General features: G+C 46.7%; 2 protein-coding genes across 2 annotated transcripts; one reads left to right on the top strand and one right to left on the bottom strand.

Moving 5' to 3' along the window:
- Positions 1-206: 206 nt before the first annotated feature.
- On the bottom strand, positions 207-3,498 carry rab38c (RAB38c, member of RAS oncogene family; the record flags this gene model as incomplete). The annotated part of the gene is made up of 3 exons (XM_080549950.1): positions 207-380; positions 1,355-1,626; positions 3,306-3,498. The coding sequence occupies 3 exons, from the start codon at positions 3,496-3,498 to the stop codon at positions 207-209; spliced, it is 639 nt and encodes a 212-aa protein (XP_080406076.1).
- A 2,453-nt stretch (positions 3,499-5,951) lies between these two features.
- LOC308174671 (ras-related protein Rab-39B-like) lies at positions 5,952-6,863 on the top strand (the record flags this gene model as incomplete). The annotated part of the gene is made up of 2 exons (XM_080549778.1): positions 5,952-6,166; positions 6,434-6,863. 2 exons carry the CDS (start codon positions 5,952-5,954, stop codon positions 6,861-6,863), a joined length of 645 nt encoding a protein of 214 aa, XP_080405904.1.
- Between the last annotated feature and the right edge of the window lie 16,020 nt (positions 6,864-22,883).

Genomic DNA, 22,883 nt, shown 5'->3' with positions numbered 1-22,883 from the left:
CATGGCAACACTGGATGATTCCACTCACTTACTACTACCACCACCACCACCTCTGTTCCCTGTTCTCACACAAACGTCCTCATGCTGTAATAAGTCCACGTAGGTAGTAGAGAGACACCACGTTCAACCACGCTTTCCTCTCCTCGTCTTGAAGATGAAACAGGCTGGACTTTCAGGACTTTTTCATCCTGCTCGTCCCTGATTGGTCAGAACTTGGCACAGGACGAGCAGCGGAGCTTCTCCTTGGTGCTGGCGGAGAACCCAGGGTGCACCAGCGCGTCCGCGTCCGGCTCGCCGCCGCCGCCGCCGCACGCCGGCTCCTCATTGGCCAGGATCTGTTCCACCAGGCACCTGGCCGCCGCCTCGATGTTGGTGTTCTCCTGACCGACAGACAGACAGACAGATGGACAGACAGAGAGACAGACAGACAGACAGACAGAGGGACGGACAGACAGACAGACAGAGACAGTCAGACAGAGAGACAGACAGACAGAGGAACGGACAGGCAGACAGACAGACAAACAGAGGGACGGACAGACAGAGGGACAGACAGACAGACAGATAGACAGACAGACAGAGAGACAGACAGACAGAGGAACGGACAGGCAGACAGACAGACAAACAGAGGGACGGACAGACAGAGGGACAGACAGACAGACAGATAGACAGACAGACAGAGAGACAGACAGACAGAGGAACGGACAGGCAGACAGACAGACAAACAGAGGGACGGACAGACAGAGGGACAGACAGACAGACAGACAGACAGACGGACAGACAGACAGGGGGACGGACAGACAGGCAGACAGACAGATACTGGATGTTAGATTGGAGAGGATAGAGGCTAGCTGATCTATATTCATACAGTGTAGACTATATACAGTAGAATCTATATTATAGATGATTCACACTCACACACACACACACACACACACACACATTCTACTGGCCATCTCATTAGATAGAGACTGTGAAGTGGAGTGTGTGAGGACAGTCACCATCTCACACCCTCCTGTCAACATTGCTCTCCTGTCTGTCTGTCTGTCTGTCTGTCTGACTGTCAACATTGCTCTCCTGTCTGTCTGTCTGTCTGTCTGACTGTCAACATTGCTCTCCTGTCTGTCTGTCTGTCTGTCTGTCTGTCTGTCTGTCCGTCTGTCCTGTCCATCTGTCTGTCCACCAGCCTGGTCACACCAGTGTGGTCCCCCCCCCCCACCCAACATCATAATTATGAATTATTAACATGTTAAACTACAATAGGCACCATTAGAACATTATCAGACCACCATTAGTGCTAGCGCTATCGATTTAGTGCTAGCATCGCCCCTCCCCAACCCCCCCCCCCCACCCCCACCTTTGCTGAGGTCTCGAACCATCCCACAAATCCGTTCTCCCGGCAGAAGGCGTCCAGTTTGGGCAGCTGATTGGGCACCTGGTCGGCCTTGTTGGCCAATAGGACGGCGGGGACGGGCTTGTTGCCCTGGCCCAGCGTGACCTTGGTGTCCAGGTCGTCCTTCCACTTCAGCACGGCGTCGAAGGTGGAGGCGCGCGTCACGTCAAACACCAGCAGCGCCCCCACGGCCTCCCGGTAGTACACACGCGTCATGTTGCCATAGCGCTCCTGACCTGGGGGACACACACAGGCATGTTCACACACACACAAACACACACACATGTATGTTCACACACACACACACACACACACACACATGTATGTTCACACACACACACACGCATGTTCAGACACACACACACACACACACACACATACACACACATGTATGTTCACACACACACACACACACATGCATGTTCACACACACACACACACACACACACACGCACATGTTCACACACGCACATGTTCACACACACACACACACACACGCACATGTTCACACACACACACACACACACACACACACACACACAAGTAGGGTCAGAGGCATAACACTTGTCTACCAACCTTATTCTCCACTAGCCAGACTGTGGAATGGGTCAATATTCATTAGCATTGTTGTAAGTGGGTGAGAGAGAGAAGGGGGGAGGGGGTCAAGAGAGAGAGGGATAGAGGGAGGGAGCGACAGAGGTAGACAGTTAGAGAGAGAAGGGGGTGGGGGTCAAGAGAGAGAGTGATAGAGAGAGAGAGAGCAATAGCGTTATAGAGAGAGGGGAGGAGAGTGTGTGAGAGAGAAATAGAGAGGGTAAGAGAGCATGTGAGAGAAAGGGTTAGAAAGAGAGTGAGAGAGGGGGAGGTAGAGAGTCTCTGAGAGAGGGAGGGAGAGAGAGGGTTAGGGAGAGAGGGAGAGAGAGTGAGAGAGGGAGGGAGAGAGAGGGTTAGAGAGAGAGAGAGAGAGGGTTAGTGGGAGAGAGAGAGAGGGGGGGGGTAGAGAGTCTGTGAGAGAGGGAGGGAGAGAGGGATAGAGAGAGAGAGAGAGAGAGAGAGAGAGAGAGAGAGAGAGAGAGAGAGAGAGAGAGAGAGAGAGAGGGAGGTAGAGAGTCTGTGAGAGAGGGAGAGGGACAGAGAGGTAGAGTGACCCCTGGCACTAAGTATAGCCCTCATGTGACTCTACCAGTCTGAGCATGAGACCAGCTGAGACTAACAAGACTATCATTCCTGAGGAGGAGACAGGAGGATGACCATGTCTAACGTCAGACATTAAAACACCGGCTAGTGTGACCGTACAAAACAGTTACTATACACCATTAAACTACATTACAATAATTGCCAATAAGACCGTATAACTCCTATAACTGCGGCTGGCTGATCGGGGTGATCAGAGTCAGGCTGGGGGATGTTAAATCACACTGTAGCCTACTGTTCTTACTGGATATAATGTTTCACATGTCTTTAAAAAAAAAAAAGATATATATATTATTCTAGACTAGTGCCAGTTTAGTTTATAGTTTATTTAGTTTTCATCCTGCTAGGATAGTGTTTTGTGTGTGACGCTGGTCGATATTGACGATGCCCATATAAAAAAAAAAAAAAAAAAGTTGATTCGAGTTTATTAAACTGTGTGAGTTGATTCTTTCTTCACCTTCAAATCGAATGATACCCTGCTGTTTAATGAATTGATACAATTGTAAGCGAATAAACTTTCGGTAGAGAACGAATTACAATTTCTATGTATTTTGTATTTTTGAATTTTGTAACTGTTTTTAAATTTGTTGTTGTACGGCGACCTTGAACCATGAAAGGCGCCTTATAAAATAAATGTATTATTATTATTATTAGTAGTAGTAGTAGTAGTAGTAGTATTATTATTATTATTATTATTAACGGAATCATTAAACGACTTTACCGGCGATGTCCCACAGCTGCAGACGGATGACGGTGTCGCTGTCCCAGGGCAGGACCTTCAGGGCGAAGTCTACGCCGATGGTGGCCCGGTAGTGTTGGGAGAAGATCTGGTGGACGTACCGCTTGATGATGGAGGTCTTCCCGACCCCCAGGTCCCCGATGACCAGGACCTTGAACAGATGCTCTCTCTGCATGGCGACGCCTTAGGGCAGCTTTTTATGCGAAGCGCTTAAGTCCAGTTGTTCATCTCACCAACTTTTTTTTAAATATAGCCTAGTCTTACACAACAAACAACAAAAGCCGAAAAGTCTTCAGTTGTTCTGAACGTGGACGTGTTGCTGCTGAAAAGGGAGATGTTACCAAAGAGCCAACAGCTCTATTAGTTCCCAGTCCAGCAGCTTTCTTTCTCCTGCGCCTCCAGCCTGTCCCCTGCCCTCCTCCCAGACCGTCAGGCTGCAGTAATGTCACGGTGCCGTGAGACATTACCACACCCACACCCACACAGTCCTACAGTGGGACACGTCCAGTCCAGTGAGTCACAGTGTGTGTGTGTAGCCAGTTCGTGACGTTAGAATTATAAGGTTCCATCTCCATTTTTGTCAAAATTGAGTTTTTTACATAATCTGATCCATTAGGTGTTTATTAATGCCTGTGTGGTGTTATTTTTAAAATGTTGAAATGTTTGAGTTAGTAATTCATAAAATACAAAGGTTCCATCTCATAAAACATAATGGAATGTAAAAACGTTGACGCTCAATATCTCTGAACTGCCCTAAACGGAGATAGAACCTTCTCATTCTAAGCTCACGAGTTTCCTAACGGTTTCACATAATCCGTTGGATTTATAGTTTAACGACAGCCCTACTTCGACTCTTGTTCTGTCTGTCTGACCTCCTGTCAGACTGTCTGTCTGTCTGTCTGTCCTCCTGTCTGTCTGTCTGTCTGTCCTCCTGTCTGTCTGTCTGTCTGTCTGTCTGTCTGTCCTCCTGTCGACTCTGTCTGTCTGTCTGTCTGTCTGTCTGTCTGTCTGTCTGTCTGTCCTCCTGTCGACTCTGTTCAATGTTCACTCCACGTTCAGGACGTGACCATGTATTAAAACCGTATTTTAAAGACTTTTTCTGAAAGTCTCAGTGCGTCTCTCTAGCGGACCCTGGTGAGCAAAGCGCGTCATCATATCATATCATAGGGAGAGCTGTAAAATGTCGCCGCGCTGCTGTTTGCGGTGTTACGGTAGTGGTGCCGATCAGGAATGAGGCAGGCAGAGGGGATGTGATTTCTCTGCGCTGCTGTCCGCGGTGTTACGGTAGAGGTGCTGATGATGCGTGAGGCAAGGGGATGTGATTTCGCTGCGCTGCTATTCGCGGTGTTACGGTAGTGGTATGTGATGTCGCTGCGCTGCTGTCCGCGGTGTTACGGTAGTGGTGCTGATGCGTGAGGCAAGGGGGTTGTGATTTCGCTGCGCTGCTATTCGTGGTGTTACGGTAGTGGTATGTGATGTCGCTGCGCTGCTGTCCGCGGTGTTACGGTACCGATGGTGCTGATGCGGGGTGAGGCCATTTCATCCAGGAGGACCCGCACTCAGCATCTCTCCATCTTTCAACATGAAACTACTATGAGGGTTTAAACCATCGACAAAGTGACGGTCACGGACGTTTTTGGCTAGTTTATTATTTCACACCATCGCCCCGCCTCTCTTGGTACAGTTCTCTCTCTGTGCAATAATCCTCTGTTGGCTCCAAGCAGAAGGGCAGGGGAGGACAAGGATCGCTCCCCCGTAGAGAGGGACTGTGTTTACGGCTGCAGGGTTAGACAAGCCTGTTTCAGTACCAAACCTACATAACAGAGAGAAAAGCTTGCTCAATATCATGGGGGTTCGCGCATCTTGCTAGACGCTGATTGCTCATTCCACGCAAGGTAGGTCTTATTATTATTGTAAATTATTGGTATTATTGCCACATCAAACAATCGTCTTGATTTAGCCTGTCGTGTGTCTGTCTGTAGGTAAACTGATTGTCAAGGTCCACTTTTTGGGCCTCATGTGTAGCCTATATGTGTTTGTTTTTATTATTTTTTGGTAGCACATAATGCAACGTTATGTTGTTGCACGGCACCTGTCGGCTTTGCAACGGTGATGAACCCACATGGGGTCCCCCAACACGGGGGCATCTCTCCCTTCTGAACAGGCAGCAGGCTGGGCGGCTAAGGAGCGGCCTCTCCTAGGCCTACACCAGCCTAATATCACACGTGACATTACACAGGTGTTGTAGGCTATTACACATTACGATAATAGATAGCTATGATGTAGCCTACTCTTCTGCTGTGGGCATAGTCCTCGTCCTAAGAATAGGCAATGAAAAGAACGCACATATGCCTAGGATAGATGTCTATGGTAAGGGTGTCCCTAGCTGGTCTAAGATGTAGGATGTCCCTAGCTAGTCTAAGATGTAGGAGGAGTAGGAGGATGTCCCTAGCTAGTCTAAGATGTAGGAGGGTGTCCCTAGCTGGTCTAAGATTTAGGATGTCCCTAGCTGGTCTAAGATGTAGGTGGAGGTTATCCCTGCTTTATTGATAAGGTGCTTGTCGGCATGATTCAGGCCTTACAGGTCGTTCAACGACATGTTTTTTCTTGTCCTAGATTCTGAGAGACATGGAGGCCATATGGCTTTACCAGTTCAGACTCATCGTCATCGGGGACTCGACGGTCGGCAAGTCGTGTCTGATCCGGCGGTTCACGGAGGGCCGGTTCGCCCAGGTGTCCGACCCCACGGTGGGCGTGGACTTCTTCTCCCGCCTGGTGGAGATCGAGCCGGGGAAACGCATCAAGCTGCAGATCTGGGACACGGCAGGGCAGGAGCGCTTCAGGTGAACCCTTCCCTGCTGCTCTGCTCTGCTGTTCTACTGTTCTACTGTTCTACTGTTCTACTCTACTGTTCTACTCTACTGTTCTACTGTTCTACTGTTCTACTGTTCTACTCTACTGTTCTACTGTTCTACTCTATTGCTCTACTCTACTGTTCTACTTAACTCTGTTGCCATGGCAACGTGTCCTTCATTCATTCTTCATGTCTCCCCCCCCCCACCCCTCCCCATCCCCCTCCCCCTTCCCCCCTCCCCCTCCCCCCCTCCCAGGTCCATCACCAGGGCGTACTACCGTAACTCCGTGGGCGGCCTGCTCCTGTTCGACATCACCAACCGCCGCTCCTTCCAGAACGTCCACGACTGGCTGGAGGAGGCGCGGGGCCACGTGCAGCCGCACACCATCGTCTTCCTGCTGGTGGGCCACAAGTGCGACCTGGAGCCCCAGCGTCAGGTGACGCGGCAGGAGGCGGAGAAGATGGCGGCGGCGTTCGGCATGCGCTACGTGGAGACTTCGGCCCGCGAGGCCGTGAACGTGGAGGAGGCGTTCACGGAGCTGACCCGGGACGTGTTCCAGAGGGTGCGCGCCGGAGACATCGCCCTGGAGGAGGGCTGGGAGGGGGTGAAGAGCGGCCTGGTGCCCAGCGTGGTGCACTCCTCCGAGGAGGGCGTGGCCAAGGGCGACCGCCGCTGCCTCTGCTGAACACACACACACACAGACACACAGACACACACACAGACGCACACGCACACACACACACAGACACACATGCAGGCACACACGCGCGCTCGCGCACAGACACACCGATCCTGTCTCAGACGCAATGCACTCTGGGAAGCATGTGTTGCAGATGTCCACTGCCGGGGGGGGCACATGGGTAATGCGGTTCAGACCTCCTCCGTCCTCCTGTGTGAGACTGATGGTACCGTGAAGGCAGATAAACTACAACAACCAACAACCACCACCACCAACACCAACAACACCAACAACACCAACAACAACGACGACAACAACACCACCAACAACAACAACAACAACAACAACAAGAGCACAGTGCATTTTATTTATTATGTTAATTTATTTATCCAACAAGACGTCTCTTATACAATAGCACCATTGCCCTCATTCTATAGTCCATAGATTGAACCAAAGTCTGTATGTCTGTCTGTCTGTCTCTCTGTCTCTCTGTCTCTCTGTCTCTCTGTCTCTTTGTCTCTCTATCTCTTTGTCTGTCTGTCTGTCTGTCTGTCTGTCTCTCTGTCTGTCTGTCTGTCTGTCTGTCTCTCTGTCTGTCTGTCTGTCTGTCTGTCTGTCTGTCTGTCTGTCTGTCTGTCTGTCTGTCTCTCTGTCTGTCTGTCTGTCTCTCTGTCTGTCTGTCTGTCTGTCTGTCTACCTGTCTGTCTGTCTGTCTGTCTGTCTGCCTGTCTCTCTGTCTGTCTGTCTGTCTGTCTGTCTGTCTGTCTGTCTGTCTGTCTCTCTGTCTGTCTGTCTGTCTTAGAGGAGTTGTGATGTCACATGTTGTTAATAGAGACAGTTGGGGCGCCGCCCCCTTTCACTAATGCCGCACTCTCAACAGAGATCACCATGGAAACACACAAGCCTGGCGATGCTTTCATAGGGCCTTCCGTAGAACATTCATAGAGCATTCATAGGACATTCATAGAACATTCATAGAACATTCATAGAACATGCATAGAACATTCATAGAACATTCATAGAACATGCATAGAACATTCATAGGGCCTTCGTAGAACATTCATAGAGTGTACAACTGTACTGTTTTCAACTCTACTCTACTCTACTCTACTGTACTCTACTGTACTCTACCCTAGTCGACTCTATTCTATTCTACTCTACTCTATTCTACTGTACTCTATTCTACTGTACTCTATTCTACTGTACTCTATTCTACTGTACTCTATTCTACTGTACTCTATTCTACTGTACTCTATTCTATTCTACTGTACTCTATTCGACTGTACTCTACTCTACTGTACTCTATTCTACTGTACTCTATTCTACTGTACTCTATTCTATTCTACTGTACTCTATTCGACTGTACTCTATTCTATTCTACTGTACTCTATTCTACTGTACTCTATTCTACTGTACTGTATTCGACTGTACTGTATTCTATTCTGCTGTACTCTATTCTGCTGTACTGTACTCTATTCTGCTGTACTCTATTCTACTGTACTGTACTCTACTGTACTCATCCAGAATGTGTGTGCTCAATGTAACAGTGATCTCTGCATGCCTCGGCACAAACCAGGAGACGTCCTGTCCGATACCCCCCACCCTCACCCCCACACCCTGGCCTGGGGGGCGGGGGGGGGAGGGGGGTGCAGACTGTCTGACCCAAACCCCCCACCCTGCTGTACTGGACAGAGCAGATGGTTCAGTAGCTGAACAACTGGTGACACACGCAGGTCAGCTACCTGGAGATGCAGGTCAAAGGTCAAACCCCTGAAGACTCAGATGTTGGTGTGATGTATCTATTTGTACAGAGATACGACGACCTCCTCCCTATTAAAGGAATTATTGATAAGAAACAGGCCTGTGTCGTCTCTTGTGTCGTGCTGCAGGGTCATAAGCCACCACTAGATGGCAGCACAGACCACAACAGCTTTCTCTGTTTCTACTGTTTCTACTCTCTCCCCCTCCCTCCCTCCCTCCCTCCCTCTCTCTCTCTCTCTCTCCCCTCCCTCTCTCTCTCTCCCTCTCTCTCTCCCTCCCTCCCTCTCTCCCCTCCCTCCCTCCCACTCTCTCTCTCCCCCTCTCTCTCCCCCTCTCTCCCTCTCTCTCTCTCCCTCTCTCTCTCCCTCCCTCCCCCCCATCTCTCTCCCCCTCTCTCCCTCCCTCCCTCCCTCTCTCTCTCTCTCTCCCCTCCCTCTCTCTCTCTCCCCTCTCTCTCCCTCCCTCCCTCCCTCCCTCCCTCCCTCCCACTCTCTCCCCTCCCTCCCTCTCTCCCCCTCTCTCTCTCCCTCTCTCTCTCCCTCCCTCCCTCTCTCTCCCCCTCTCTCTCCCCCTCTCTCTCCCCCCCATCTCTCTCTCTCTCTCTGTGTCTCTCTCTCTCCCCTCCCTCTCTCTCTCCCTCCCTCCCTCTCTCTCTCTCTCTCCCTCTCTCTCTCCCTCCCTCCCTCCCTCTCTCTCCCCCTCTCCCCCTCTCTCTCTCCCCCTCTCCCCCTCTCTCTCCCCCCCATCTCTCTCTCTCTCTCTCTGTGTCTCTCTCTCTCTCTGCCTCATAATGGCTTCCTAGACGTTCTCCCTCCTGCTTCAGGGGCAGCTGTTGGAGGGTTGCTGGCATCATATCTAAGGTGTCCTACCTGCTGTTGTGTCCTTGAGCAGTGGTAGGATGGTTGAAGTTATGGCGTAAACACAAATGTGGTTCCCAATGCCTTTGGGATTGTCTTTCCTGTCAGGCCATGTTCTTTTCACATTTCAAAAAAGAACTGAAGAACTAACAAAACTGTAAGTAACAATTCACTTCAGCAGCTAGCTGTGATGGCCGAGTGGTTAAGGCGTTGGACTTGAAATCCAATGGGGTCTCCCCGCGCAGGTTCGAACCCTGCTCACAGCGTGCAGTAAACACATTTCTTTGATATGTTACAAGGCTGCAACAGACTTCCTGCTAATTGGAGCAAAGTAAAAAAAAGAAAAAAAAAGAACGAAGGAAAAGAGAGACTATTGCTTTCTCAAATCAATGTGTTTGTCTAATGTAAGTTGTATCTTCACAGCATGGCTTCTGTGAGATGACAAAGGTCTACATCAGGCCTCCTCAATAAGCAAACTGTGGTCCGTGTCTTGATCTGGAAAAGATGTTGTCTTTACTACGGACCAGGAAGAAGATGTTGTCTTTACTACGGACCAGGCAGAAGATGTTGTCTTTACTACGGACCAGGCAGAAGATGTTGTCTTTACTACGGATGAGGCAGTGCAGGAGGTAAGGCAGTACAGCTGTGATCAGACCGAGTACAGACATTCAGAAAAACACATTTGTTGAGCTGCAGTAGTAGGAGGGTTGAAGTTATGGCGTAAACACAAATGCGGTTCCCAATGCCTTTGGGATTGCCTTTCCTGTCAGAAGTATCTGAGAGAACTGTCAGTACCATTGCAGTTCAGCAGCTAGCTGTGATGGCCGAGTGGTTAAGGCGTTGGACTTGAAATCCAATGGGGTCTCCCCGCGCAGGTTCGAACCCTGCTCACAGCGTGCAGTAAACACATTTCTTTGATGTGTTGTAAGGCTGCAACAGACTTGGTTGTTAATTGGAGCGAAGTCAAACAGAGAACCAAGGAAAAACAGGTGTTGTTACTTTCTCAAATCAAAGTGTTTTGGGACAGAAGTATGTGGAGTTATCTGGTCCTAACAAGTGGAAATGAAGCAGGTTTTTACAAATAAAGAAGTTATTGGCAAACACTTTTGTTAAGGTACACAGTTCTAATAATTTGTCTGAGGAGGGAAAAAGGGGCAGGGAGAAAACACAAATGATATCTTAATAATGAATAAAATAATAAAATAATGTAATCTCAGAATCAGAATCAGAGTTCTTTATTTGGCCAAGTATTTGCACATACAGGAAGTTTGCGCTCTCTCTCACTTGTGTTTACTACATTTCTGAAAACAATAACGTCTTTAGAGTTGATTTACTTCATAACCCCGATCCTTAAAATCAAGAACATGTCACACAAAACACTGTACATTTTTAAAACAAAAAGTAGTATAATTCTAATATCAATAAAATAATACATTATTCTAGCGGCGAAACAATTGTTATTTCAGTTAGAAATGTATGCATGTATGTATGTACGGTATATGTGTGTGTGTGTGTGTGTGTGTGTGTGTGTGTGTGTGTGTGTGTGTGTGTGTGTGTGTGTGTGTGAAGGGTCAGAGTCCAGTTGCTCTGGAACAGGAAGGAGGCAGGTTCTAGTATTCTGAAAACGAACGAGAACAAAATTGGATGAAGTTGTCGTCTCTAACCACCATGATAACGATATGAAGGAAAGACAGAGAGAGGAGGGTTGACAGACAGCAGAAAACAAAATAAATAATAAATAAAATCACAAGAGAATAATTTCCCCCAAACTCACCCTCACTGCTGCTGCAGATGAACTGGAGTTTCTCTGTCTCCTGCAGGCTGACCCAGCGATGCTCTCCTCCTCTCTCCATCGCTCCTGTTGTCAGATTCAAATACACAGAATACTAAACTTTGTAACCAGGAGACTGAGACTCATCAAATCATGAAGAGTATTTATTTCAATTCTTGCAAGAAGGAGCGATTGTCTGGCCAACAAAAATGGGCTTCTCAGTACAATGGCTCAAACTGGGGCCGTCCCAGTTGATCATATTTATAGGTTTACAACATCAGTGGGCGGTTTGTCCTGGGGTTGGCTATGGTAGGCTCAACTGTTGGTCAAAGTAGACATTACTGTCACAGAGAGAGAAGGAACAGCCGCTTCTTCTCCTCCGAAGCCCTCTGCTTATCAGTAGTGGTAAAACCTCTGTCTATCACATGAGAGTATCCTGCTCTGCATTCTGGTCATTCACACAGTCTTCAGTAAACATTGTCACATATTTATTGTATTAACACTAGAAGAGCCGTGAGGATTGATTACAATCAATCAATCAAGGGGTCCTGTGAGTAAAAAAAAAAGTCTATGTTTGCACTCGATCAAATTTCAGGACCCTCCTTTCATGACTTTTCCTAGATATGTGCGTTCTACCACCCAGTATCCTTACATTTTCAAAATCACATCAGGATAAGATAGTATAAAGCTGTTTTGCAGTTTTTTCTGTGCAGGAGGCAGGCTAAAAAAAGAAGTGCCCTCTAGTGATCTCTGTGTGTAAATAGCAGATTTACATTCTAAAAAGGCGGCTCTACTAGTAGGTAAAATAGGCACGGCTGTTGTAGTGTTAAATAATTTTTTCCCACACCTGTACTCCCACACTCCTCCCTGCCGGTCCCGTTGCCCGGGGCCCAGTTGGTGTAGCAGCTGGACTGTCCGGTGACCCAGAACCAGAAGCCCAGGGCGCAGGCGTAGCGCAGGCCCAGCCACACGTGAGGGGTGGAGGCCGTCTTGGCCGCGGCCGCGACCCAGTCCTGGATGGTCTCGTTGTAGACGGAGACCAGGTCCATGCCCCTGGCTCTGCAGTGGTCCAGGGCGTCACTCCAGGTCTTGCTCTCGTCAACCAGGACTAGCTCATCTGGGGGGGGGTTCAGGGTATTGTAAATGTTTACCAGACACAGGTTTAAGCCTAATACCCGGGACTAGAAAGCACTTTCATAGACGTACCTTTAGTCTGGCTCCCAGGTGTGGTGTTCTCTGGTGTTTGGTGTTCAGTAGTTGGATGATCAGCAGAGGTTGGCACAGTTGAGGGTCCTCCAGTGGTAGTTGTTGAATGTCCAGTAGGGGGCGGCACAGTTGATGGTCCTGCAGTGGTAGTTGTTGAATGTCCAGTAGGGGGCGGCACAGTTGAGGGTCCTCCAGTGGTAGTTGTTGAATGTCCAGTAGAGGGCGGCACAGTTGAGGGTCCTGCTGTGGTAGTTGTTGAATGTCCAGTAGGGGGCGGCACAGTTGAGGGTCCTGCAGTGGTAGTTGTTGAATGTTCAGTTCAGAGGGTGGCACTGTCTGAATTATGTAAAGTTGTTTGCTGGTTTAAAGCCAACAAACTCAACACGGAAATTGTTATTATTAATATTACATAACATTTCTTCTTTCTTTCTTTCCTTCTTTTTATTCTGTCACTTTTTAGGCTAGGCTTCTCCACAGCCTACGGGCTTTGGGCAACCTGCCAGGATGTGCTGCTCATCTTTTAATGCAACATGCTCGGATCAGGTAGAAACAACCTTTTCCAAATAAGTACATTTCAAGTAAAACTTGATTGAATTTTACTGATATTTCTTTAGTTGAAAGAATATTTAGTATTTACAAAAAGAAAGGGATTTTGTATAATGGACTCAGAACTAATGTGAACTAGGATATGGCTTAATAACTAGTTAATGTTACCAAGAATAGGGCTTAATGACTAGTTCATGGTACCTGCAGGTGTTCCAAACACCTCCACTTCACACAGAACAAGGTATACAGTCCTGCCAGGGATGACCACACTGACGTAGCGACCCTCCATGTTGTTACACTGGAAAGTGGAGGTCTGTCCTGCTGCGATGCTGGTGATGACAGCACATCTGAGAAGAGAGAGAGAGAGAGAGAGAGAGAGAGAGAGAGAGAGAGAGAGAGAGAGGGAGGGGGGGGGGGGGGGGAAGGGCACAGTATTAGTTCAGATAATACACATTTTTAATTACTTACATATGCACTGACATGGATAAGGACAGAAGACGTATTCAAACAGCTTCTGCACCTGTTAGACAGGAAGTGATGAATGTATCACCTGTCAGACAGGAAGTGTTGAATGTATCACCTGTCAGACAGGAAGTGATGAATGTATCACCTGTCAGACAGGAAGTGTTGAATGTATCACCTGACAGACAGGAAGTGTTGAATGTATCCCCTGTTAGACAGGAAGTGTTGAATGTATCACCTGTCAGACAGGAAGTGTTGAATGTATCACCTATCAGACAGGAAGTGATGAATGTATCACCTGGGGTTGCTGGTGCCGTTGTTCTCCAGTGAGTTACCGATGAGGATCTCAGCTCCATCAAGCCTATCAGGATTGTATATCTTGTTGGTGACGGACACAGCAGTGACTCTGTACACATCCAGCAGGTCCACTCTCCACCAGGGGCTGGTCTCACGTCTACTCCTGGTGCAGGATCCTTTCTTATAGTCTGGGTCTCTGTTCCCATCGATGGCTCTCGGAGCAGCACGCGCCTGTGATGACTGAGTGGCCACTCCCTCCAACGCCACGTTAACTGGAGGGAAACACAAGAGGAGGAATCACACATCACGTCATGACCAGTTGTGATCCCTGTATATAGTATATCACATCAACTAACATGATAACATGTCAGTCATGTCAACCAAGGATAGGGCTTAATGACTAGTTCATATTACCAAGAATAGGGCTTATCCTCATAGGAGCCAACGGACCCCCATCGGCATCCGAAGTGATATAAAGAGTTTACCTCGATCAATTCTCTTCATCGATATCACATTTTTTTCACAATTTTGCATGCTATACGATGCCACCATTTTTTTCCCGAGACGGTAAACACGGCCTAAGTCACATCCAGTTTTCTCCAACTGGAGAATGTGTCATGTCCGGTTTCAACGCCGAATTTCCATACCATTGGTCGGCCAACCCCAAAAAATCCCCCCCCCCCCAAAAACAAAAAAAAAAGAAATCTGATACATGAGAAAGGTCAAAGGTCAAAGATGGTGCCAAAATATCTCCAAATGGCCTAAACATATAGGTGTCCGCCTAAACATACCTGTACTAAAACAGGTACAAAGTTGCATTTGCTCACATTACTAGCATCGACTTTGGCACAAGTACTAATAAGACCCTGGAGTACTGATTCCTAGATGATTTGGGCTTCGTTATCAGGTTTCCACGGTGATATTCACTGTAAAAGCTGTTGTTTTTTTAGGCAGAGACTGAATTTGAGATGTTTTATAATGTTCTAGCTCTATTTGCTCTGACACAGTAACATAGATTTTGATTCTGACACTTCTACAGCCACCCCACAGGTGTTAGCTTTCATTTGATAACAATATCATTATGAAGGCCCCTGTGATTGTGGAGATATTCTATATTCACTGTGGGCATGTCATTTCGAGCAGAAAACCAGAAAAATTAGGTGGATAAGAAGAGGTTTTAATTACTAGTTCATGTTACCAAGAATACGGCTTAATAACTAGTTCATGTTACCAAGAATAGGGCTTAATAACTACTTCATGTTACCTGCAGGAGTGCCATACACCTCCACTTCACACAGAACAAGGTATTCAACCCTGCCAGGGATGACCAGACTGACGTAGCGACCCTCCATGTTGTTACACTGGAAGGTGGAGGTCTGTCCTGCTGGGATGCTGGAGATGACAGCACATCTGAGAGAGAGAGAGAGAGAGAGAGAGAGAGAGAGAGAGAGAGAGAGAGAGAGAGAGAGAGAGAGAGAGAGAGAGAGGGGAGAGGGGGAGAGGGCACAGTATTAGTTCAGATAATACACATTTTAAATTACTTACATATGAATGTATCACCTGTCAGACAGGAAGTGTTGAATGTATCACCTGTCAGACAGGAAGTGATGAATGTATCACCTGTCAGACAGGAAGTGATGAATGTATCACCTGTCAGACAGGAAGTAATTAATGTATAACCTGGGGTTGCTGGTGCCGTTGTTCTCCAGTGAGTTACCGATGTGGATCTCAGCTCCATCGAGCCTCTCAGGACAGCAGCCCCCCCTTGGTGACGGCAGCCCCCCCTTGGTGACGGACACAGCAGTGACTCTGTACACACCCAGCAGGTCCACGGTCCACCAGGGGCTGGTGTTACGCCTAGTGTGGCTGTAGGATCCTCTCTCCCCATCGATGGCATTAGAAGCAGCATGACCACCATGCTCTGATGACTGAGTGGCCACTCCCTCCAACGCCACGTTAACTGGAGGAAAAACACAAGAGGAGGAATCACACATCACGTCATGACCAGTTGTGATCCCTGTAAATCTGTGTGTTCCAAGCAGAGGGGGCAACTTAACTTAACTTCAACTGCACTGTTGTCTAGTAACCTGAACACAAACATCCGCAGGCTAGCTATTTTGTATTAACGGTCATTTAATAGAACACCTGTGCGGCGGAGTGATACATATAGTTAAAAGTCCCAGTGCTGTTATACTGTATATCAGCACTCATGGAATGCCTCTTGTCCAATCAAATTACTTGGTCGGAACTAACTGTTGTATAATGTAACATGTCAATCACATGACATTGTAATGTAACATGTAAACAATATTAAGATCAACACACCGGTGGAGTTGTTAGCTGTCCAGTCGCTAGCTGGCTGGGCTGGCAGGACAACACCTGGGAATGTTACCATAGCAACAAATTAAATCACAGTTGATTCGTCGTATGCACAGCTTCAGATGTAAACAGTACGAGATGAACAGTGTTCACTATCTATGTGAGATTAACAGTGTTCACTGTCTATGTGAGATGAACAGTGTTCACTATCTATGTGAGATTAACAGTGTTCACTGTCTATGTGGGATGAACAGTGTTCACTATCTATGTGAGATGAACAGTGTTCACTATCTATGTGAGATGAACAGTGTTCACTATCTATGTGAGATGAACAGTGTTTTATATCTATGTGAGATGAACAGTGTTTTATATCTATGTGAGATTAACAGTGTTCACTATCTATGTGATTAACAGTGTGATTAACAGTGTTCTCTATCTATGCGAGGTGAACAGTGTTCTATATCTATGTGAGATTAACAGTGGTCTATATCTATGTTAATTTTTAATTAATTAATTCATTTTGCCATTTAGCAGATGCTTTTAATCTAAAGCGATTTACAATTAAGAATTACAGGGACATTCCCCCTGGAGTAACTGAGGGCTAAGTGCCTTACTCAAGGGCACACTAGTAGTGGTGTGGTTTCAGGCGGGATTTGAACTCACAACCTTCCGATTACGAAGTCCAACTCACTATCCACTAGACCACCACTACTACCCTACTAGTACTATCTATGTGAGATTAACAGTGTTCACTATCTATGTGAGATGAACAGTGTTTTATATCTATGTGAGATGAACAGTGTTCACTATCTATGTGAGATGAACAGTGTTCACTATCTATGTGAAGTTCAGCAACATTGGAAGACTGCCAACAGGTCACAAGTGCATATATGTACGTACACAGAGGCCCACTAGCACAGGTACTACTAAAACTGTAAGACACTTACCCATCACAGAGAGGAGACATAGACCCCACTGCATGGCTGGTGGTTGGGGCTTCATTCAGGCCTCCCCACCTGTCTCCTGTCTGGACAGATGAAACCAGATCTACAGTACAGTGCTGCCTCCCATGCTCTCCAATCACAATAGTTTGTTATAACTATAGATTTCAGTTCAACATTACCACGTACAATTAATTACGGTATTTATAGGCTGAATGTGGCTAAGAGAACTATGTACTATGTACTATTACTGATAACAATATCCAAACAGCAAAGAATAAATGTTACTAAACAGCCCAAGAATACAATAACTTTATTTAAAAAATGTTTTTAAATTAAACTAATCTAATCTAAACTAATCTAATCTAAGCGTTCTAACCGATACGCCCACATCCATACTGCATAGGGCAGTGACGTAACTACCGTATGCAGGTAATGCAGCTGCACGAGGGCCCAGTCATGTGCTATCGTATCATATTCATGATAAGATCTCATGCACTGAGTTTCTACAATATAAACTGATAGTATATTACTAATATATAATATACTACTAACACATCAATGTTACATTTTTAAATTAAATTACATTTAATGCTGGCCGGGTGATTTGATGTTAAAAAATGTACTTAAGGAATTTGGGGTTATGTTTGACACGTGACGTTCGTAACGTTACTGCGCGCCCACATTCCACACAGAAGAAGAAGACAGCTAACTAGAGAACAATCACTGAGAGAGAAACCAAAGCACCAAAGTGGATTTCAGAAAAGAAATTCAAAAGAAAGAATTTTTTTGTTTGTTTGTTTTTAACTCCCTAAAACTTTAGCAAGAAAAACACCGCTGCGGAAAAGACGATACCTCCCGCTACAGGTAACGTCACCCATCCCTGGAGGTGAACGTGAGAACCAGCTCATATTTATGTTATATTATTTATTTTACTGTTGTCAATGTGAGGGTGGTGCGCCGTCACCATTATGTTCATGACCTGTGTTAGTTTTCATGGTGCTCCGCTGCGCAGATTAATCAGTAGCCTACAGGGTTCGAGTTATGTGGGAGCCAATGGGAGCTGAGCTGTGTGTGAGTGTGGCTGCGGTGTGTGTGTGTGTGCGTGTGTGTGTGTGTGTGTGTGTGTGTGTGTGTGTGTGTGTGCGTGTGTGCGTGCGTGCGTGCGTGCGTGTGTGTGTGTGTGTGTGTGTGCGAAAGCGTTGGACCACGTGATAATGAACAGTCTCTCTCTCTCTCTCTCTCTCTCTCTCTCTCTCTCTCTCTCTCTCTCTCTCACACATTAAGCACACTCATTACTAGGATATTATTTATTTTGGCTAATGAAAACTTGCTACCTAGGGCCCACTTTGGCCATCTTGCATTAGGGCACATTGCAGACTCGTTACGCCACTGGCATAGGGTTAGGACTAGAGCTAACCCTCTATAATAGGAGGCAATCATTATTATATTTAAGTATCACTCACCAGTATCTCTCTCTCGGTCTGTGGAGTCCTTCTCTCTCTGATGTCTACCTGTCTGTGTGTCTCCAGTCCTTCTCTCTCCTGATGTCTACCTGTCTGTGTGTCTCCAGGCGTTCTCTCTCTGATGTCTACCTGTCTGTGTGTCTCTTCAGTCCTTCTCTCTCTCTGATGTCTACCTGTCTGTGTGTCTCCAGGCGTTCTCTCTCCTGTGTCTACCTGTCTGTGTGTCTTCAGTCCTTCTCTCTCCTGTGTCTACCTGTCTGTGTGTCTCCAGGCGTTCTCTCTCTGATGTCTACCTGTCTGTGTGTCTCCAGACCTTCTCTCTCTGATGTCTACCTGTCTGTGTGTCTCCAGGCGTTCTCTCTCTGATGTCTACCTGTCTGTGTGTCTCTTCAGTCCTTCTCTCTCTCTGATGTCTACCTGTCTGTGTCTCTTCAGTCCTTCTCTCTCTGATGTCTACCTGTCTGTGTGTCTCCAGTCCTTCTCTCTCTGATGTCTACCTGTCTGTGTGTCTCTTCAGTCCTTCTCTCCTGTGTCTACCTGTGTGTGTCTCCAGGCGTTCTCTCTCCTCTCTTGATACCAGTCGTCATGTCACATGGGTCTCTCTGTCATTTCGGCACCATGCAAATCCCCCTGGCCTCCTCCGTCTTGTTGATCGAAGGGTAGAGGGACAGACGGCGTGACCTTTAGCTAACAACACGACGAACGGATTTCAATATTCAAAGTACAGTAGGAGATCATTTGTACTGTACAACAACTTCTTTGTAAATAAACCTTAACTGAGTCTACCCTGGTCCAGAATGAGTCTCCTCCACCCTCCTCCACCCTATGTCCTGGTCCAGACTGAGTCTACTCCACCCTCCGCCCTGGTCTTTGCTGCCCCACCCAGGTCCCATCAGAAAGCTGCCCTTCACTAGGATCTCCACACCACACCACACTCCACGCTAGTTTAGTCTTCAGCATGTGATCAGCCAGCGGAGGACGGGTCCCCCTGTTTACTACGCTCTGTTGTTTTTGTTCCGAAGCACTTTGTGACAAAAAGCATTGATACATTTGATTGATTGAATGATTGGCTATTCCACATTATCCTACTGTTGGTTATTATTGTGCATTGCAGATATTTTAGCTCTGTGTTATTACTGCACTGTTGACTATGGTCTGTGTCTGTTGACTAGGGTCTGTTGACTATAGTCTGTGTCTGTTGACTATAGTCTGTGTCTGTTGACTATGGTATGTGTCTGTTGACTATGGTCTGTGTCTGTTGACTATATTCTGTGTCTGTTGACTATAGTCTGTGTCTGTTGACTATAGTCTGTGTCTGTTGACTATGGTCTGTGTCTGTTGACTATATTCTGTGTCTGTTGACTATGGTCTGTGTCTGTTGACTATATTCTGTGTCTGTTGTCTATGGTCTGTTGACTATATTCTGTGTCTGTTGCCTATGGTCTGTTGACTATATTCTGTGTCTGTTGCCTATGGTCTGTTGACTATAGTCTGTGTCTGTTGACTATATTCTGTGTATGTTGACTATAGTCTGTGTCTGTTGTCTATGGTCTGTTGACTATGGTCTGTTGACTATATTCTGTTGACTATGGTCTGTTTACTATATTCTGTGTCTGTTGTCTATGGTCTGTTGACTATAGTCTGTGTCTGTTGACTATATTCTGTGTCTGTTGTCTATGGTCTGTGTCTGTTGACTATAGTCTGTGTCTGTTGTCTATGGTCTTTTGTCTATGGTCTGTTGACTATGGTCTGTGTCTGTTGTCTATGGTCTGTTGACTAGGCTCTGTTGACTATGGTCTGTTTACTATAGTCTGTGTCTGTTGACTATGGTCTGTGTCTGTTGTCTATGGTCTGTTGACTATGATCAGGGTTAGGGTTAGGGTTAGTCTGGGGTTACACCAGCCCAAACACTAGGCGGCAGTTTAATAAATCACTGTTCAAACAGCCTGAAGATCGACGAGGACCGAGACAACAGGAGAAGCCAACTGTGCTACTGTGCTTCAATGACAACCAGAGGTCAAGTGCAAAATGTGCTGTTTGTTTGTTCTTTAGGGAAAGTTTGTGCCTTTGCATCTCGTCCGAGGTTTCTCTCTGTTCAAGACATCCCTGTAATGGCGCGTCAGCTCCGTCTCTCACTGCGTCCCAGGTGGGTGTTTGCATGAGGAGCCGCCATGGAAATGTCTGGTCTCGGGCGCCTGAGCGTGGCGGCTAATGATGCCTGGTCATTTAGCGTGTCCCCCTAGCGTAGCCTACTGTAGGCTGTAGACCATGCGTATCAGTGGAGAATAGTCTCATCAATAATCTCCTAACGGAGTATTTTTTAAATTCTATTCTATTTCTGTTATTTATTGTTTGTGTGTTAAAGTTGTTTCTTTGACCATTCCAAACATGTTGATCAATATTAGGCCTACATTCTTCTACTGTGTGTGTGTGTGTGTGTGTGTGTGTGTGTGTGTGTGTGTGTGTGTGTGTGTGTGTGTGTGTGTGTGTGTGTGTGTGTGTGTGGGTGTGTGTGTGTGTGTGTGTGTGGAGGTGTGAGAAAGCCAGTATAATAAATACACAAAGTATCAAAGGAATTGTACATACAGATTTTTAATCAATGCTCAGAATTCCAACATGAAATTCATATTTTATGTTTTTCACAGTCAGTCAACATCACTGATTAGGTAGGTAGTAGGTGGTCTTGCTTATTCAGCCTCTTTGCCCTGTGAAAAGAGAGAAAGAAAATGAGGAAAAACTCTCACGTAGGATCACATCAAAGAACACATTGTTTAGGGCAAGGTCCAACTCCTCCAAGACAGTTGTGAATGTAAAAGTCAATATTGACCTCTATGTGTACACTGAACCTGAAATGGTGTTGTTGATGAGGTCATATTTGGACATGAGTCAGGTATAGGTTTGATAGCAGCTTTGTACCTTTCCAGAATCGCGGCTCTTAGCCCTGAGCTTGTTGACCTGGGACTCAGCGATGTCAGCACGCTCCTCTGCCTCCTCCATCTCATGCTGAACCTTACGCAGTTTACCCATGTGGGTGTTGGCTTGTTCCTCCTGGGAGAGAAAGAGAGGTAGAGAATGAGAGAGGGAGACAATAACACTCAGCCTACAATGTTTGAAATGTTGTCAAAACAAAAGGGAACATTATATTCCTGTATTATGATGGTTATATAGAAGCAAACACTATGCACTATGTAAAACATTACCTCAACAGTTACTTGTGATATACATTGCCATCGTGGATAGACATGCATGAGCAGCAATTAATCCAACTGTAAATGTACAAAATCGTATATGCTGTAAGAATATTTGACTGGTAGTATGTGACTCACCGCTTCCTCAGCCTGCCTCTTGTAAGCCTTCACTTTAAGCTGCAGCTTGTCGACCAGGTCCTGAAGTCTGGAACCAGTCTTCTTGTCCTCCTCAGTCTATGGGACAAAGTCAAAGAAAGTCAATGCCCACACTTCAATTGCATTCAGGTGCCTGACTCTACCAGAACGTGTGAAGGTGTTTCTATTACTCTTACCTGGTAAGTGAGCTCCTTGACTCTGCGCTCGTACTTGCGGACACCCTTGATTGCTTCTACACCCCTTCTCTGCTCGGCATCCACCTCAGTCTCAAGCTCGCGCACCTGTATGGAGGGGAACACAGCCGTGAAAATCAGTGCTGAATTATTGGAAAGAAGTAAAAGGTTGATTCTTCAAAGGTAATTCAGAGAGACGGTTTATTGAATGCTACTCTGCAAACTCACCCTGGACTCCAGTTTCTGGAGCTGTTTCTTGCCACCCTTCATGGCCAGGTTCTCAGCCTCATCCAGACGGTGCTGCAGGTCCTTGACTGTGACCTCAAGGTTCTTCTTCATCCTCTCCAGGTGAGAGCTGGTGTCCTGCTCCTTCTTCAGCTCCTCTGCCATCATGGCCGCCTGAAATGGTATCCGCAATGTGTTACAGATCCTGTGCTCAGCCCAGCTACCATTGGCCTTTGGTGTAGAGGTCCTTACGGGTCAAAAGGTTCACCCTGCCCCAACTCTATCTCGCAATGCTCTCTTGCTATGTGCGATCACTTTGTCTGATGGTGCACATGGGCAGAGGTGCGTACTAGACTATAGAGCAGGTTTTGATGGTGACATCTGTATCACTATAATGATCAGAACCGGTAAATAAGCTGTACTGTTATCTAACCAGGTTTCCTGGACCCATGAAGACCTCTATCTTGGGGACAAATACAGTTTATTGAGGTATATTGTTTTGAATATGGGGACTTACATCAGTGATGGCCTTCTTTGCCTTCTCCTCTGCGTTTCTGGCCTCCTGCACAATGTCGTCCACCTCTCCCTGCACTTGAACCAGGTCAGTCTCCAGCTTCTTCTTAGAGTTCAGAAGGCTAGTGTTCTGTATGAGGAAACC

This window comes from Nansenia antarctica (assembly GCF_963989245.1).
Source record: "Nansenia antarctica genome assembly, chromosome: 20".
Lineage (NCBI taxonomy): Eukaryota > Metazoa > Chordata > Actinopteri > Argentiniformes > Microstomatidae > Nansenia > Nansenia antarctica.
Note: the sequence above shows the minus strand (reverse complement) of the source record. Positions and strands in the feature narration are given on the sequence as shown.